Genomic DNA, 19,176 nt, shown 5'->3' with positions numbered 1-19,176 from the left:
CCTTACCTAAAGGAAATGGAAATTTTAGGTAATAGATTTCAATGATAGTTAGGACACAGATTTTATTAAACCTAGTGACTCTTTGAAAAATGTGATGGTGGAGACAAAGATAATTTCTAAGTTCTGTCTACAGCAGCTGGGTTAATGGTATCATTGAGATCCAGAAGAAAGAAGATATACTATGTTTGGTCAATATACCTAAGCACAAAATAATCTTGTTTAATTTATCTTTACCCATTTTTCTTACATTGTTTATATCTTTCCCCTACTTTCCTTATTTGCCTATATATCTTATTTCTTGGAGAACTCACAGTATTAAGTATATATGATCAAATAACCTAATGAAGAAGTTTTGTTCTATAAAATGATATGATAAAATGCCTGATTCTAATGCCATGTAACTCATAATATCATGTTGTAAACTTTAGCACTCTTATCCTATTGATGACTTTATTTTAATTAAGAAATAAACTTTTAAAAAATAGGCTTAACTCAAGAAAATTTTGTGTGCTATGACTTCCCAACAGTGGAGCATGTTTGTCTGATTTTGGATGGTTGGCCAGGATTGGAGAATTTTGTTGGGGTGATAGTGAGAGACTCAACTGTCCTATTACTTGCCTGACACTAGGTTGAACATTTAAATGTCATTTAATTCCTTCAGAAACTTACTTAGCACCACTTTATAGGTGATGAAATAGACAAACAGTTTAAACAACTGGAGTAGAACTAGATGGGAACTAGTTAACTTTACTCTAAAATGCATGCAATAAATACCAATCAGAGTATGTATTTGAAAAAAAAAAGCACATCCATCTATTTCTTGGAAATATAATTTCGAAGATATATCCAGGTAGCTGAGCATAGAATTTCTCTTCAATTCTTTGGATTTTTTACATATTAGATCCAGTCTCTTTGGAGCACATATTTTTGATCTCTGCTCTACTAATGTCTTAAAGAATTATATATCTAAGTATTCTCCCTTCTCTTCTTTTTTTATCCTCCTTTTATTTTCTCTACTTGATATCTGTGGTTAAAATCTGTGGTTTTAATCAAGTTATTTTGCTCTCTGTGTGAATGTTATTTATTAAAAAGTACCAGGGTTGTGTAATTCAATGTATTTGTAACATTTTTATATACCAAATTTCTGTGTTTTACAACATATAATGCCAACATTCAGGCTTTGAGAACCACTTCATAATTTTCTACAAATTTTCACAAATGTCTTCCTTTGGAAATCAGAACTAAATAATAATAATGGAGAGATCCAAGATGGCTGATCACTAGCAGCTCGGGATTCTAGCTCCCACTGAAAGCTCAGAGAATGAGAGGATGCCACACTTTCAGATTAATTTTTGCTACCCACTCACCAGGTGATTCCCAGCGGAAGAGCCCCACGGGTCACCAGTGCGACTCTTGTGGCCAGCGAGGCGGTTTTGCCGCTGCCTTTGTGCGGCGGTTCTTGGTGCAGAGTCAGAAAACCACCATCAATCTTCACGCTGCTGTTTTGGCCGGCGCAGTGGGTTGCTCAGATTCTAGCGCCGGGAATCAACAAGTTGGATGTCCATTCAGAAACCCAGCTATAAAAACGGTAATTATAAAGACCACAGATGGATAAATCTATAATGAAGGGGAGAAACCAGCCTAAAAAGGCTGAGAATACCCAAAATCAGAACGCCTCTCCCTCTGCAGGGGATCACAGTTCCTCAACAGCAATGGAACAAGGCCTGATGGAGAAAGACTGTGTTCCATCAACAGAAGCAGGCTTTAAAAAGTGGATGATAAGAAACTTCTGGGAATTAAAAGAACTTGTTCTAACCCAATGCAAAGAAACTAAAAACTTTGAAAAAAGGTTTGACGAAATGTTAACAATAATATACAATTTAGAGAGGAATATAAGTGAGTTAATGGAGCTGAAAAACACAACACGAGAACTTCACGAAGTATGCAGAAGTTTTAACAGCCGAATTGATCAAGCAGAAGAAAAGATATTAGAGGTCGAAGACGAACTTAATGAAATAAAATGTGAAGACAAGATTAGAGAAAAAAGGATAAAAAGGAATGAGCAAAGTCTCCAAGAAATATGGGACTATGTGAAAAGACCTAATCTACGTTTGATAGGTGTACCTGAATGTGACAAAGAGAATCAATCCAAGCTGGAAAATACGCTTCAGGATATTATTCAGGAAAACTTTCCCAACCTAGCAAGGCAGGACAATATTCAGCTCCAGGTAATACAGAGAACACCACAAGGATATTCCTCAAGAAGACCAACCTCAAGGCACATAATTGCCAGATTCACCAGGGTTGAAATGAAAGAGAAAATACTGAGGGCAGCAAGACAGAAAGGTCAGGTTACCCATAAAGGGAAGCCTATCAGACTCACAGCAGATCTCTCAGCAGAAACCCTGCAAGCCAGACGAGAGTCGGGGCCAATATTCAACATCCTTAAAGAAAAGAACTTTCATCCCAGAATTTTACATCCAGCCAAACTAAGCTTCATAAGCGAAGGAAAAATAAAATCTTTTGTGAACAAGCAAGCACTCAGAGATTTCATCACCACCAGGCCTGCTTTGCAAGAGCTTCTGAAAGAACCACTACAAATAGAAAGGAACAACCAGTATCAGCCTTTCTAAAAAATACCAAAAAATAAAGAACATCAACATATTTAAGAGTTTGTATCAACTAATGGGCAAAACAGCCAGCTAACATTAAATGGCAATACCAAACTCACATATATTATTAATTCTAAATTTAAATCGACTAAATCCCCCAATCCCAAGACACAGACAGGCAAAAAAAGCCAAGACCCATTGGTATGCTACATCCAGACCCATCTCACATGCAAGGATATACAAAGACTGAAAACAAAGGGATGGAGAAAAATTTATCAACCAAATGGAGAGCAAAAATAATAAATAAATAGAAAGCAGGAGTTGCAATTTTTATTGATAAAATAGACTTTAAAGCAACAAAGATCAAATAAGCAAAGAAGGATATTACATACAGCTAGTGCTTGACTTAACGACCACAGTCGGGACCGCGGACCGGTCGTAACACGATTTGGTCGTAAGTTGAGTAGGCTATATGGACAGTTGAAATGGTGCACGCAGAGATGGTAGTGCTGCTGGAAGCTGGTCTGCACTGTCGTAAGTCCAGCTGGGCAACGTTTGCGCTGCCAGATGCGGAGCAGTCATGGCTAGCGATTGTGGTTGTAAAATTGAATGGTCGTAAGTTGCATAGGTGGTAAGTTGATCAACACCTGTAATGATAAAAGGATCAATGTAACAAGAAGAGCTAAAGATCCTAAATGTATACGCACCCAATACAGGAATACCCAGATATATAAGACTTATAAAGAGACTTAGACTCCCACACAATAATAGTGGGAGACTTCAACATCAATATTAGACAGATCAATGAGACAGAAAGTTAACAACGATATCCAGGACTTGAACTCAGATCCGGAACAAGTAGACTTAATTAACATTTATAGAACTCTCCACTTTAAATACACAAAATATACACTCTTATCAGTACCACATCACACCTATTTACAGGTTTAAATGAAATATTGGTTGGCTGCTTGTTAGTTATTTTCTTCCCTCATTTTTTTTCATGTCTCTATTATTATTATTATTATTATTATTATTTTTTTTTTTTTGAGACGGAGTTTCACTCATGTTACCCAGGCTGGAGTGCAATGGCGCGATCTCGGCTCACCGCAACCTCCGCCTCCTGGGCTCAGGCAATTCTCCTGCCTCAGCCTCCTGAGTAGCTGGGATTACAGGCACGCGCCACCATGCCCAGCTAATTTTTTGTATTTTTAGTAGAGACGGGGTTTCACCATGTTGACCAGGATAGTCTCGATCTCTTGGCCTCGTGATCCACCCGCCTCGGCCTCCCAAAGTGCTGGGATTACAGGCTTGAGCCACCGCGCCCGGCCGTCTCTATTATTAAACACAATTATAGGCATACCCATTTTTAGACTGCATTCTAGCCTGGGCAATAAAGCAACACCCCTGTTCTCTCTCCCTCTTCCTCTTCCCCTTTCTTCCTCTCCTTCATTCTTTTTTTTCTTTCTTTTTTAAAAATTATTTCTCTTTCTTTCTTTCTCTCTTTAAAAATAATAATAATAATAATAGTAATAATAATAATGACAACTTCAGTAACTGACCTTACAAGTTAAACCTGCAACATTAGTTACTTTCCCTTGAGTAGCTCATAAGTGATATTCTCCAACTGAGTGATAAATGGTAGTATATGAAATACTATCTTTTTCCCATTTTCTTTTTGAAATCACTTAAGAGTGGGATTTTGGAAACTTGACTAGGTTATGTGGTTGAACGTAATGTTTATTGTTGTGCCATGTAAGTTTCTTAAAAATGTGCTCAGTAATTTTTACAGAAATGGCTCAAGATGCATATTGAGGATTCATTCCCTGTGAGCCTTTGAAGCATCTGAAAATCTTCATGCTAATTTTATAATTATGTCAGTTTCATTTTCATAGCTTTTCAGTGAAGTTCTTTAATGAGGTTCGCCAGTGCCTTTTTTATTGTTTGTGTGTGTGTTTTAAACCACAGTCATGTGTCACTTAACAATGGGGATACATTCTGAAAAACATATCTTAAGTGATTTTGTTGTTGTGTGAACATGATAGAGTGTACTTCATAGAACAAACATTATAGAGTATAAAAATCTAGATGTTATAGTGTACAACAATCCTAGGTTATACAGTATAGCTTACTTAATATCTAGTGTATATGGTATAGCCTATTGCTCCTAGGCTATAAACCTGTAGAGCATGCTACTATACTGAATATTGCAGGCAATTGGAACACAATGATAAGTATTTGTATATTTAAACATATCTAAACATGGAAAATGTACAGAAAAATGTGACATAAAAGATTAGAAATGGTACATCTGTATAGGACACTTTTGAATCTTGCAGAGTTGGAAGTTGCTCTGGTTGAGTCAATAAGTGTGTGGTGAATTAATGCAAAGAACTAGAACATTACTGTATACTACTATGGACTTTATAAACACTGTAAGCTTAAGCCTACATTTATAAAATATATTTTTCTTTCATCAGCAACTTAATTGACTATTGTATGCTTTACAAACATTTTTTTTTCTTATTCATTCTGTTGTAATAACATTCAACTTAAAACACAAACACATTGTACGACTGTATAAAAATATATACATTTTGTATATTCTTATTCTATGTTTATTTCCATTTTTAATACTTTCTTAAAAGTTTCCATTTTTTTTTTTATTATAAATGAAGATGAACCAAGCATGGTGGCTCATGCCTATAACCCCAGCACTTTGGGAGGCTGAGACAGGTGGATCACGAGGTCAGGAGTTAAGACCAGCCTGGCCAAGAGACCAGCCTGGCCAAGATGGTGAAACCCCATCTCTACTAAAAATACAAAAATTGGCTGGGTGTGGTGGCAGGCACCTGTAATCCCAGCTATTAGAGAAGCTGAGGCAGGAGAATTGCTTGAATTTTGGAGGTGGAGTTTGCAATGAGCCAAGATCGCGCCATTGTACTCCAGCCTGAGCAACGGAGCAAGAGACTCTGACTAAAAAAAATGAAGATGCAGACACACACCTTAGCCTAGGCCTATGCAGGGTTAGGATCATCATTATCATTGTCTCCCACCTCCCCATCTTGTCCTACTAGATTTTCTATTTCTTCAAAATTGTTGTAGCTATTATTTTTTATTGGGTTGTCTTTTAATCTTCCTACTAAATATATGAGTATTTTACACACAACATTAGAGTATTCTGTATTTCTCTGTCACTTACTTTTACCAGTGAATTTTTGTACCTTCAGATAATTTATTGTTGTTTGTTAACGTACACTTCTTTCAGAGTGAAGAGCATTTTTTGTAAGACAGACCTGGCGTTTACAAAATACCTCAGCTTTTGTTTGCCTGGGAAACTATTTCTCCCTCATGTTTGAAGGATAATTGTGCTGGATTTAATATTCTAGGTTGGAAATACATTTTTTCCTTTAGCACTTTGAATATTTCATCCTACTCTAACCTATCTTGTAAGATTTCCACTGGGAAGTCTGTTGCCAGACATATCAGAGCTCCTTTCTAAGCTATTTGCCTCTTTTTCTGCTTTTAGATTAAAGATCCTTTCACATTAAAAACAAAAGCAAGATTCAATTATATGCTACCAACAAGAAATTCACTTCACATGTGGACATACATAGACTGAAAATAAAGGGATAGGAAATACATTCTATGCAAATAGAAGCCAAAAAAGAGCAGGACTACCTATATTTATGTTAGATAAAGTAGATTTTAAGACAAAAACTGTAAAAAGAGACAAGGAAGTATTATATAATGATAAATAGGTAAATTAAGCAGGATGATTAAAAAATTGTAAATATTTATGCTCTGAATGCTGGTGCACCCAGATACATAAAGCAAATATTATTGGAGCTAAAGATAGGGACCCTAATCCTATAATAGCCAGGAACTTCAAACGAATGCAGACTGCACATTCTTCTCCTAAACACATGGAACATGGAACATTCTCAGTGACTGACCATATGTTAGTCCATAAAACATGTCTTGATTTTAAAAAAAAAAAAACAGACCTGAAATTAGATCATGTATCTTTTCTAACTGCAGTGGTATAAAACTTGAAACCTATAACCAGAGAAACTTTGGAAACTATACAAACACGTAGAAATTAAACATTATGCTCCTGAATGACCACTGGCTCATTGGAAAAGTTAAGATGGAAGATTTTTCAATTCTTCAAACAAATGAAAATGGACACACAATATACCAAAACTGATATGACACTGCAGAAGTAGTAGTAAGAGGGAAGCTTAAAGCAATAAATGCCTTCATCAAAAGTACAATCACTTCCAATAAATAACCTAATGATTCATCTTAAAGAAGTAGAAATGCAAGTGCAACCAAACTCAACATTAGTAGAAGAAAAATAATAACAAATATCAGAACAGAAGTAAATGGGATTGAAACAAAGACAAAAGCAAGGAAACAAAATGGTTTTTTTTGGGGGGGAAAGATAAACAAAAGTGAAAAAACTTTAACGAGACCAAAAAAAATCAGAGAGAAGTAAATAAATAACATCAGAGTTGAAAAAGAAGACATTACAACTGATAGTTAAGAAGTTCAAACGATTGTTTTGAGCAACTATACTATGAGCAACTATATACCAATAAATTGGAAAACCTCAAAGAAATGGATAAATTCCTAGACACGTCCAGCCTACCAGGACTGAACCGTGAATAAATTCATATCCAGAGCAGACCAATAAAAAGTAGTAGGATCAAAGGTGTAATAAAAAGCCTCCTATAAAGGAAAGCCCAGAACCTAATGGCTTGACTGGAGAATTCTATCAAACATTTAAAGTAGAGCTAATACCAATTCTTCTCAAACTATTTCAAATAATTTAGGAGGAGGAAATAATTTTAAACTCTTCCTACAAGGCCAGTATTATTCTGAAACCAAAACCAGGCAAAAAACAAAACAAAATAAAACAAACAAAACAAAACCAAAAAAGATAACTACATGCTACTATTTCTGATGATCATCAACTCAAAAATCCTCAGTGAAATATTAGCAAACTGAATTCAACAACACGTTAAAAAGATCACTTTTCAAGAACAAGTGGGATTCATCCCAGTGATGAAAGGATGGTTCAACATATACAAATCAATCATTGTGATACATTACTTTAAGAGAATGAAAAATCTATATGATCATTTCCATAGATGCTAAAAATGTACTTGGTAAAATTCAACATACCTTCATGATAAAAACTCTGACAAAACTGGGTATAAAGGAACAAGGCTCAACATGATAACTACCATATAAAACAGAGCCACAGCTAGTATTATGCTGAATGGGAAAGCCTGAACGCCTTTTTTTCTAACATCTAGAACAAGAGAAGGATGCCCACTTTCACCCCTTTTATTCCACTTAGTAGTGGAAGTCTTTGCCAGAACAATTAGACAACAAAAAGAAATTGGAAAAGTATTGGAAAAGTATTAAATATATCCTTCCTTACAGATGTTATAGTCTTATATTTATAAAAACCTAAGTACTCCACCAAAAAAACAGTTATAAGTAATAAACAAATTCAGTAAAGTTTCAGGATGCAAAGTTAACATACAAAAATCAGTGGCATTTCTTTTTTTAATAATGCATTTTTTAAGACTATACTTTAAGTTCTGAGGTACATGTGCAGATCTTGCAGGTTTTTACATAGATATACATGTGCCATGGTGGTTTGCTGCATTCATCCCCCTGTCATCTACATTAGATATTTCCCCTGATGTTATCCCTCCCTAATCCCCCCAACCCCTGTTATCACTCCCCTAGCCTCCCCACCCCCTAACAGGCCCTGGTGTTTGATGTTCCTCCTCTCTGTGTCCATATGGTCTCATTGTTCAACACCTACTTATGAGTGAGAACATACGGTGTTTGGTTTTCTGTTCTTGTGTCAGTTTGCTGAGAATGCTGGTTTTCAGCTTCATTCATGTACCTGTAAAGGACGTGAACTCATCCTTGTTTATGGCCGCATAGTATTCCATGGTGTGTATGTCCACATTTTCTTTATCTAGTCTATCATTGATGGGCATTTCTATATGTCAACAATGAACTATCTAAAAAGAAACCAGAAAAGCAATCCTATTTACCATAGCTGTAGATAAAATTAAATACCTTGGAATAAACTTAACCAAAGAAGGGCAATACTTCTATAATAAAAACTATAAAACATTGATGAAAGAAATTGAAGAGGACGCAAAAACATGGGAAGATATTCCATGTGCATAGATTGGAAGAATCAACATGGTTAAAATGTCTATACTGCCCAAAGCAATCTACAGATTTAATGCAATCATATGAAAATACCAAAGAAATTCTTCACAAATATGGAAACAATATTCCAAAATTTATATAGAACTACGGAAGGCTGAGAACACCCAACGCTATCCTGATCAGAAAGAACAAAGCTGAAGTCATAGGATTACCTTACTTCAAATTATACTAGAAGGCTACAGTAACAGCATGGTACTGGCATAAAAATGGATGCATAGACAATGCAGCGGAATAAACAAAACCCAGAAATAACTCCATATGAACACCATGAACTGATTTTCACAAATGTGCCAATAACATAAATTGGAGAAAAGACAGTTTCTTCAATGAATGGTGCTGGAGAAACTGGATATCTATATGCAGAAAAATTAAACTAGACTCTTATCTCTCATCATGTACAAAAGCAAATAAAAATTGGTTAAAGACTCACATCTGGCCAGGCATGGTGGCTCACTCCTGTAATCTCAGAAGTTTGGGAGGCTGAGGAGGGTGGATCATGAGGTCAGGAGATTGAGAACAGTCCTGGCCAACATGGTGAAACCACTTTTTAATAAAAATACAAAAAAAAAAAAAATGGCCAGATATGGTGGTGCACGCCTGTAGTCCCAGCTACTTGGGAGGCTGAGGCAGGAGAATCACTTGAATCCAGGAGGCAGAGGCTGTAGTTAGCCCTGAGATCATGCCCCTGCACTTCAGCCTGTGTGACAGAGCGAGACTCCAGGAAAACAAAACAAAACAAAACAAAAAACCCCAAAAAACAAAAAAAAAACAACAACAAAAAACACCTTATATCTAAGACCTGAAACCATAAAATTACAAAAAGAAAATTTTGGAAAACGCTCTAGGAAATGGATCTGGGCAGAAGTTTCTTGAGTAAAGCTTCAAAAGCAGAGGCAACCAAAGCAAAAATAGACAAATGGGATCACATCAAATTAAGAACCTCCGCAGAGCAAAGAAAACAATCTACAAAATGAAGAGACAGCCCACAGAATGAGAGAAAATATTTAGAAGCTATTCATCTGATGATTAATAACTAAAGTATATAAAGAGCTCTAACAACTGCATAGCAATAAAAAAATCTGATTTAAAAACGAGCAAAAAATTTTAATACGCATTTTGCAAAAGAAGACATAAAAATGGCCAGCAGATATATGAAAAAATTCTCATCATCACTAATCATCAGAAAAATGCAAATCAAAGCCACAATGTTATATCCTCTCAACCCAGGTAAAATGGTTTTTATCAGAGATATTGGCAATAATGGATGCTGGTGAGAATGTGGAGAATGGGTAACCCTGATAAACTTACTGGGAATGTAAATTATTATAGTCACTATGGAAAACAGTATGGAGATTCTTCAAAATATGAAAAATAGAACGACCATATGATCAAGCAATCTCTTATCTGTGTTTCTTTACTTTGAGACTCTTTTTATTCACCCTTTCTGATGATAGTAATTTTATTCATTTTTACAAAATTCATTGAAGGCTGAATGTGTGCTAGGAACTGGGCTAGGGACCAGGAACATGATGAATACTTAAAGTGTCTTTGGCATAACAGATTGCAAGAAGAGAAATTGTGTGTGTGTTTGTGTGTGTGTGTGTGTGTGTGTGTGTGTATGTATGTATGTGTGTGGGTGTGTGTGTGTATATATATATATATAATCTCTCCTCTATATACACACACACATGCATATATATATAGAGAGAGAGGGAAAAAATACATACATATATATATATATATATAGAGAGAGAGAGAGAGAGAGAGAGAGAGAGAAGTAAGAGAGGGAGTGTGAAAGATTCTCACTCTGTCACTCAGACTGGAGTGTAGGGGTGTGATCATAGCTCTCTGCAGCCTCAAACTTCTGGACTTAAGCAATTCTCCCACCTTAGTCTCTTGAGTAGCTGTACTACAGGCACACGCCATCATCCCCAGCTAATTTTTGTATTGTTTTATAGACAGGCTTTTGCTATGTTGACCACGGTGGTCTTGAACTTTTGAGCTTAAGCGATCCTCCTGCCTCAACCTCCCAAAGCGTTGGGATTACAGGTGTGAGCTACTGTGTTTAGTCTGAGAAATAATTGAGAAGTACAGTAGTCTTCCCTAATCCACACATTTGCTTTCCACAATTTGTTATTAATGATCACTGTGGTCCAAGGGTGTTAAATGGAAAATTTTAGAAACAATTAAAAATTGTAAAACTGTGCGTCATTCTGAGTGGCATGATGAGATCTCATTCCATCCTGCCTATGTTGTGAATCATCTTCTCTTCAGTTTATCCACATTGTAGAATGCCTGTTAATCACTTAGAATCCATCTCAGTTGTCAGAGGGACTTTCATGGTATTTCGGTGCATGTGTTAAACTCTTACATTACTTAATAATTGTTCCAAAATGCAAGAGTCATGATGCTGACAATTCAGATAGACAGAGAGAAGCTGCAAAGTGCTTTCTTGAAGTGAAAAGATCAAAGATTTTCTTTTTTAGATGGAATCTTGCTTTGTTTCCCAGGCTGGAACGCAGTGGTGCAATCTCGGCTCACTGCAACCTCCATCTCCTGGGTTCAAGCGATTCTTCTGCCTCAGGCTCCCGAGTAGCTGGGACTACAGGCGCGTGCCACGGCACCCGGCTAATTTTTGCATTTTTAGTAGAGACGAGGTTTCACCATATTGGCCATGCTGGTGTTGAACTCCTGACCTCATGATCCGCCCGCCTTGTCCTCCCAAAGTGCTGGGATTACAGGCAAGAGCCAGCGTGCCGGGCCGAAAGTTTTGACTTAATAAGGAGAGAAAAAATTATGTTGAGGTTTCCCAGATCTGCTATGGGAACATACCTTCTATTTGTAAAATTGTGAAGAAAAAAAGAGAAATCTATGCTAGTTTAGCTGCCACACCTCCAACTGCAAAAGTTACAGCCACGGTGTGTGATAATTGCTTAGTTAAGATGGAAAAGGCATTAAATTTGTTGGTGGAAGACATGAACACAAATGTGTTCCGATTGATGTCATTTGGACTTGGTACTACATGTGGTTCAAGCATCAACTAAGGGTCTGGGAATGAGGATAAGGGGGACTACTCTTCCAGTGGTATAATGTGATAAGAGCCATGGTGAAAAGGAAAAGTTTGGAATTGCTAAGGGGCATCTGGGAGCACATTGAAGGGACCTCAACTCATATTGAATTCAAGAAGAATTTCCACATATGAATTAAGCAAAAGGGAGGAGAAGAAGCTTTCTAGGCATGTACAAAACTCACCAGATATGTTTTAAAAAAATGTCCTGGAAGAAATCTTCCTGGCATGCACAAAGGCCCAGAAAGGAGAAAGAAAATGTGTGTGTGCATGACACTTCATTAGTATTGCAACTGGTTCAGTTATACTAAATGAGTATTTATGTTACTTTCTGTGAAGTTACAAACTTTTGACCTTTCCGGTGTTTATATTTTTATGCTTTTTGGTTATTGTTTAAGAATAGGACTTGTCTATTCTACTTTCATTGTAATTTACCACATGCTATAATTCAGCTCATAGATAATGGGTGCTTTATAACTGTTATTGACTAATTTTAGTGCTTGGGGCAGGTCTGTAAATATATTTTCAAGTTTGTCATAATGAGTGAGGATTGATATGTGTGTTGGTCCTTTTAAGAGGAAGTAAGAATGTGATGATTACAGTGTTTTATTGGCAAACATTCAGTTTCAGGTTACTCTTGGTAAAGTATGTAGCATAGTATATGTGTATTACAGAATGCAATTGCTCTAGGCAAAGGGTCATTTATTCTGGAACAAACCACAACCCACATTTTAAATCAGAGGCTTCTGGCATTATAAAGATAGAATGGGTTTTCAATGGTCCAGCTCTCTCATATTACAGATGATGAAACTGAGACCCAGAGAGGTAATAAATGAAAGAGACAGCTCTCAATTGTGATCAGATTTTTTAAATGTCGTGTTTGGCTTTATTTCTAATACTTTTGAGAAAAACTTCTGTAGGTATTTGCCATTTCTGTTATTTACATAACGTATATAATCAATTACTGCATTAGTAAACTACCATACATAGTATTAATATATAGATTTTTTTCAAACTGAAAAGCAAAGACCTATAAAGAAAGGAGCTTGAGCTTCATATACATATATATGTATAACTATAGCCAATATATATATTAGTTGCAGTTAGACTAATAAAAATATGTTTTTATATGTTATATATGTTTGATATGTAATACATAATTATAATCAATATATTATACAATACATAATTTGTGAAATAACATATATAAATATAAATATACATTTATTTATTTACTGGTCTAATGTCAGCCAAAGTTAAGGAATTCTAGAGGGAAGAAAGTGGAGATTGTTATTTATTCTGGGTGCCTTATGAGGGACAAAGTTTAAATAAATTGCCTTAATTTTGTGTATCTTTCCTTTCTCACAGACAAATGAATATTTAAAGATACATCTCCAATTTGTTGCTCTTGTTTGCTGGAAATTATTTTTGTGGAGGCACAACAGTTAATCTAAGTTAATATTCACCATGTTTCTATTAAAACGGCAATACAAATACCACGAGTCTCCTTTTACAAATGAGGACCTTGAGGCACTTCAAGATTAGGTTTTTTTAATGTCTCTCAGTTAATAAGTAGCATAACTGATGTCAGTACATGATCTGGGACATCAGTGCTCCAGTTCAGCATTCTTTCCACTCATCAGAAGAACAGAGGAGGGAGAGAAGGAAGAAGAAGAAGGAAAAGGAAGAGGAACATTAGAAATTTGTTTTATTTATTGTTCATTATTCACAGTGTTTAACACAGTCATACATTGTTGTTTTCAGTCTTCATACTAATCATATATACTTCATATATACCAGGCATTATTCCACTTTACAGTTTAGGAAACTGAGTCTCAAAGAAGTTATATTCTTATAGTCACACAGTAAGTATTAGAGATACTCTAAAACCTGTTTTTACTTATAGTCACACAGCAAGTATTAGATACTCCAAAACACTGCTGCACAAAACTGATTCCCATGCTGTTCCTTATTTCCCTATGGTTTTAAAAAATAAATTTTGTATAATATACTTTAAATTTTATTTCTTTAGGGAAAGTAGATTAGAAACACTCAAAAACAAAGAGACCAAACTCTGGCGGTGAAGCATGGTGTACTGGTAATATCAATGCTCTTTTAGGGGAAAATATAAATATGTTTCTGGACTAAAGTGAAAGTAGAGAATTAAAAATTAATATCAAAACCAAAACAAAGCAATGTTTTGTGAAATACACTTTAATAGCCACACAGTGGATCAAAAGATATGATCTCACTTCATAGTAAAACAGGTCCTGCAAGCCCAGGTAACTCAGGAAGCAGAATGGTAATTATTCACAGAAGAAAGCAGGCAGTATACTGTTACAATACTACAGTTGAAAGTCAGAAGGTCACAAAGCTAGCAGGGTAAGTGACACGACTTGAAACTGCTTGGCCCTCTTTAAAAAGAAATAGTAAAATGGGAGAGAATGAAGCAAATTTACCTAACACATCTTTGCAAGGTAAGTACCAACAGCCTGTGAAATGTTCCCAATCAGAAACTTAAGCAGTGTTGATTACAAAGTGTGTGTTTGTGTGTGTGCACACACGCGTCCCTGCATGTGTGTGTTCAGGTGCCTTAGCCCTGTTTTAAAGATTTTTTGTTTGTGGGTGAGAAAAGAGATGGAGATGGTTGAATCAGAGGAAGCATGTTTTCTCGGTTGTTTACAAAGACTCAGGCAACCCAGAATCACAAATTTGGTGGAGGGTATGGAGAGCTTTATCCTTAATCCCCAGTATAATTTTGAAGAAATGGTATAACCAACTTCCAGTACATTTTCATGCTGGACCTTTTCCAACATTAACAGAATCTTGATTTTTGTCTCTACCTGTAGAATGTTTATTGGTAATTAAGTTTAACATCTCTGGGGTTTACCAGCTAAGTTTCCTTGTAATTAACCACATTTTTTAAAGGTAGAAAATGGGGGTCAGGGGACAGCCTATCAGTTAGGAGGGTGTGGTTTATTTTGCATGTGTTACTTAATCAGATACCTTTGTCCTTTGAAAGGACCAACTTTGTTGACATTGGCTGCACTAGGTATCTCTGGTTAGAGGCTTGTTGACAGAAACATTCAAATTCAAGGTGGCTCACATTTCAGATTTTTGAGTAAGAAAAGTTCTTTCTTAAAGAAAGAAAAGAAAGTAGATATTGTGCCTAATGCATATTTGTTATAGACTTCTAGAATACTGTGAGATGGCATAGACCTGCATAGTCTTAAAAATATATCACCTGTTTTATAGTTAAAATACTGTATTTTTCTTTCATTTCGTTAGTGTTTTATCTGTGTAGCCTGCTTGAGAATCCCAGAATCATTTTCTTAATCTCTGCATATTTCCTAAAAATCTTTCTTGAAATACTGTGTAAAATGCTACTATGAGGCTTTTTTAATTTAAAAGATTAATTTTAAAAGTCATCTAATAAATTCTATAAAAGCAAAACAGTAAGGTAAAAGGCTCATTTAGCATAATGAGAATAATTTATTTGTATATGTCTTATAGACAAATGGTATTATTTACAAGATTATAACATATTCCTTATTTGTCTCTGATATTTTTCCCTTGGAAAGGTGTATAGGAAGCATCTAGGTTCTTCTAGTTGTTCACATTATAATGGTTTTACATAAAATGTATATTACTGTTTAGCAACTAGCTAAATTGCCTATCCTAGTTTTTGTGGGTGCATTACCTGTATTCAGAATCAAAATAAACTAAGGAGTAACCAGGCCTCTTTCCACTTCGCTCATTATCTCTCTTTGTCTTAAGATCATAGGTAATATTTTTAAATTGAATCCCAGATTGTGTATAGATTTTGTTTTTGCTTCTTATTCTCTGGTACTTTTATGTATGTTTCTGGTAATGTATATGTTTCACTGTGTAAGGGTAGCCTTCCCTTTCCCCTATCCATATATATGTATAAAAATACAATTACTTTTGGAATTATTAATCAGAAAACCATACACAAAATTTAACACAAGTCCCATAGTAAATAATTTGGTGTGCTAAGTTCAAGAACAATGTGCCTAATCTGTAAGTCTTGTAGTTGGGGAGCACTTGCGAATCAGTTGTATACTAGGGTGTTTTCCTTTGCATACTCTGAGAACTTTTTAATAAAAAATGCATTCTCTTCTCATCTTATTGGTGTTTAAATGTATCCTTGGTAGGTCTACAAATATTTCAGATCTATTTTCTTAGAGTATTGATATGCTTCCCTACCAGTTATATTTGCATCAAGAGTCTTAAGATTCTTAAATGAGATTTAAAAAGAACTGAAGGTAGTTAGTTGTTGGTTTCATTTCTGGATTTCTTTACATTATAAAGGCAACGCAGTGCCTTAACATTATTCTGTGTGTGATACCCTGTCCAATATCTGAAATTGAGTTTCAGAATGACCCAAGTGGATGAAAATGTTATTTTGTTTTGTTTGTTTGTTTTGAGATGGAGTCTCAATCAGTAGCCCAGGCTGGAGTGCAGTGGCGTGATCTCGGCTCCCCTGTGCCTCCTGGGTCCCGGTTCAAGCAATTCTCCTACCTCAGCCTCCCAAGTAGGTGGGATTACACGCACAAGCCACCATGCCCAGCTACTTTTTGTATTTTTTAGTAGAGACGGGGTTTTACCATGTTGGCCAGTTTGGTTTTCAACTCCTGACCTCGTGATCTGCCCGCCTCGGCCTCCCAAAGTGCTGGGATTACAGGTGTGAGCCACCACTCCCGGCTGAAAATGTTATTTTCTAATGTTTAATTTCACCTTTGACTTAATGGCATTTATAAAAATTCTAAGTTTGTTTCGCATGATACTGATTGTCAGCTCCACTTACAATTTGATGTTCTTTAGCGGAAATATTAAAATAATAGGTTTTGTATGTTAAACATGTGGATAACATACATGTTTTGACTTCAAGGATAATATATTATCATGTAAATATCATTGGAACTCCATCATGTGCTTTGAATAATGATTTTCTAAGACCATGCGTCTAGATCTTCTAGATTCACTGAATGATCTCTAGTTACAATTTGAAAGGCTTAGCCACAGGCATCGCCAATGATTATTCACTGTAGTCCCATTTTCTGTACATCTCTGACCTAATCATACTCCCAAAGAGCTAGTTACATGTGCCTTGGTTAGTGGAGCCAATATGCCATCAACATTTAATGTTTCTGGTAGTATGGATAACCCATTTTTTTTTCCTGAATAAAAGTGAAGTTATTTCAAGGTTATGTTGAGCTACGTGAACAGATTTTAATTATATTTTCAAACATAAAAACAATCTTTTCCTTTCAGTTCCAATGACAAGGTAACCCTGCAGAGAATTATGTAAAGATATCATACATGAAGGTTCATAATGTTCACGAGATTCATAAAATAAATTATTTAAGGTAGAATAGAATGCTAGAATTTTTTTCCTAAACTTTGCGAATATGAGTAAAGTTGTACAAATAATGTGGCATAAGGAATAGGGGTAGGAGCTTTCTAAGCATTGTTATTTGGGAAGAAAAGGATCATTTTTCTTGCATGATATCTGCAAACTCACACACACCACTAAGTGGCACTCTATCACTCTGTCAGTCTGTAACAGGAATACAGGGACACGGCTGGGAGATGGGAGGGTGACAGCTCCCTTCCTGGAAGGGAATTACCTGGAATATGCCTTAGGCTAAAGTTTCTTCAGAGGCCACCCTTGAACATATTAGGGCTTCTTACTTCTTCTCTGCCAGGAAGAATATCCTCCTCCTCCCAGGATTCTTATTAGTAGGTAGGGTAGGTCCTCCATCCAGCAATGTACCTCACCCGCTGAGCTCCTCCTACCTCAGGAATCCAGTTCCCATGAGCTTTTAACGTATTCTGTCTCTCCCTTTCATCTTTAGTCAAAATATATTCAGGACCACCTTCCTCTTTGTAAAGAATATGATATACTAATTGGCCTTTGACATTAATGGAATAAAAAGTATTTCTGAGTTTAATGCTGGGACAATCTTGTAAGAGGAGGCATCTTTGAGTTAAGCCTCTCCCGGGCTGTTCAATACACTTGGCGCTCCTGCCGCCCACTAGCTGCTTGGATGTTTTGAGCATTTCTAATAATAGCTCTTCATCCTACCTCAGTTCTCCTTCATTCTCTAGCTCTAGGAAACCCGTACTCTAAAGGCTACAAAACAGTAGAACTCTGGGGAAAATGTTCTAAGTACAGAAGAGTTGGCTGGGCCCTGAGGGGTGCACAGCTACCTCTAGATAGCACTCAGCAGGAGGAGAGAACTCTTCAACCCACTGAAGGAGAATTTGGCTGTCAGAATTAGGAAAAAATAATCTACAGAAAATTAACATTTTCAAGCTAGAGGATAGCTTTGAGAGTCTCAAGTCCAGTGTTTTTAAAGTAACAGAGATCCTATGAAGCTAGGAATATTGTTTTTGGTTTCACAGAAGCCAATGCCAGAACTCCTGTCTCTGATCTGCTGCCCAAAAGCTGCAGTTTTACAGAAGAATTTGGTGCATTACTCTCTAGAGTAATTTACCTTTCATATTTCTAATGGAGAAAGCAGTCTTATTAATGTTTTCCATATTGACATATTTTAGTTTCTAGATGTATGGTCTTGAAAGCATTGTTGAGGATTCAGTGAGGTTATTATGAAACCTGTCCATCCAGGCTTGAGTTTTCTCTTCACTAAACAAAAGTTACATAAGCTTTTAAGACATTTAGTTAATTTTCTTTCTTTCTTTTTCTGACAGTTGTTATTTGGTCTTTATTTCATAAGCATAAACTTAACTCTGCAATCCAGCTGGGCATGGAAGGGAACAAGGAAAACATGGAACCCAAAGGGAACTGCAGCAAGAGCACAAATTTTCATTACGACTAGGAGAAGTTGGCTTGTAAGTTCATAGGCACTTGTATGGAGCATTTTTCATAAAAGAGTCATTGTTTAGAAATGGTACTAATTCTATTTAAAATGAGTAAAAGAACACACACACAAAAAAAAAAAAACTCTAGGCCGGAGGAACCTTACTGTCTGTACTTCCAGGTTGCAGCCTAAGGGAAGTAGTACTTTATACTCCAACCTGTTATACTGGTTTGGTGTGCATGTTTTCTTTCTGTGGTGGGAAAAATTTCTCTGTATTCATCATCATAAACCATGCCTGTGAGTGCCTTGAAATCTTTCTGATGCCACAAAGAGGACTAACCAGTTTGTGACTCTTCCTTCCCAACCTATAGAACTTTAATAGCAT

The 19,176-nt window shown here is 36.1% G+C and overlaps 1 protein-coding gene across 8 annotated transcripts in view; it reads left to right on the top strand.

Annotated features, from left to right (window-relative positions):
* NAALADL2 (N-acetylated alpha-linked acidic dipeptidase like 2) overlaps positions 1-19,176 on the top strand; it is a 1,348,438-nt gene that overhangs the window by 404,515 nt on the left and 924,747 nt on the right. For 2 of the 8 annotated variants that reach the window (XM_032258249.1, XM_032258248.1), the window contains exon 1: positions 13,133-14,423. The exons of 5 other annotated variants lie outside the window; for them this stretch is intronic. In XM_032258249.1, the coding sequence (XP_032114140.1) occupies positions 14,381-14,423 (43 nt within the window). In that variant the 5' untranslated portion in view covers positions 13,133-14,380. Of the gene's footprint in view, positions 1-13,132; positions 14,424-19,176 lie in introns of those variants that run through there. One more of the 8 variants, XM_032258241.1, reaches the window with a different exon arrangement.

Source organism: Sapajus apella, unplaced genomic scaffold (assembly GCF_009761245.1).
Source record: "Sapajus apella isolate SASKATOON/1434 unplaced genomic scaffold, GSC_monkey_1.0 scaffold101, whole genome shotgun sequence".
NCBI lineage: Eukaryota > Metazoa > Chordata > Mammalia > Primates > Cebidae > Sapajus > Sapajus apella.
Note: the sequence above shows the minus strand (reverse complement) of the source record. Positions and strands in the feature narration are given on the sequence as shown.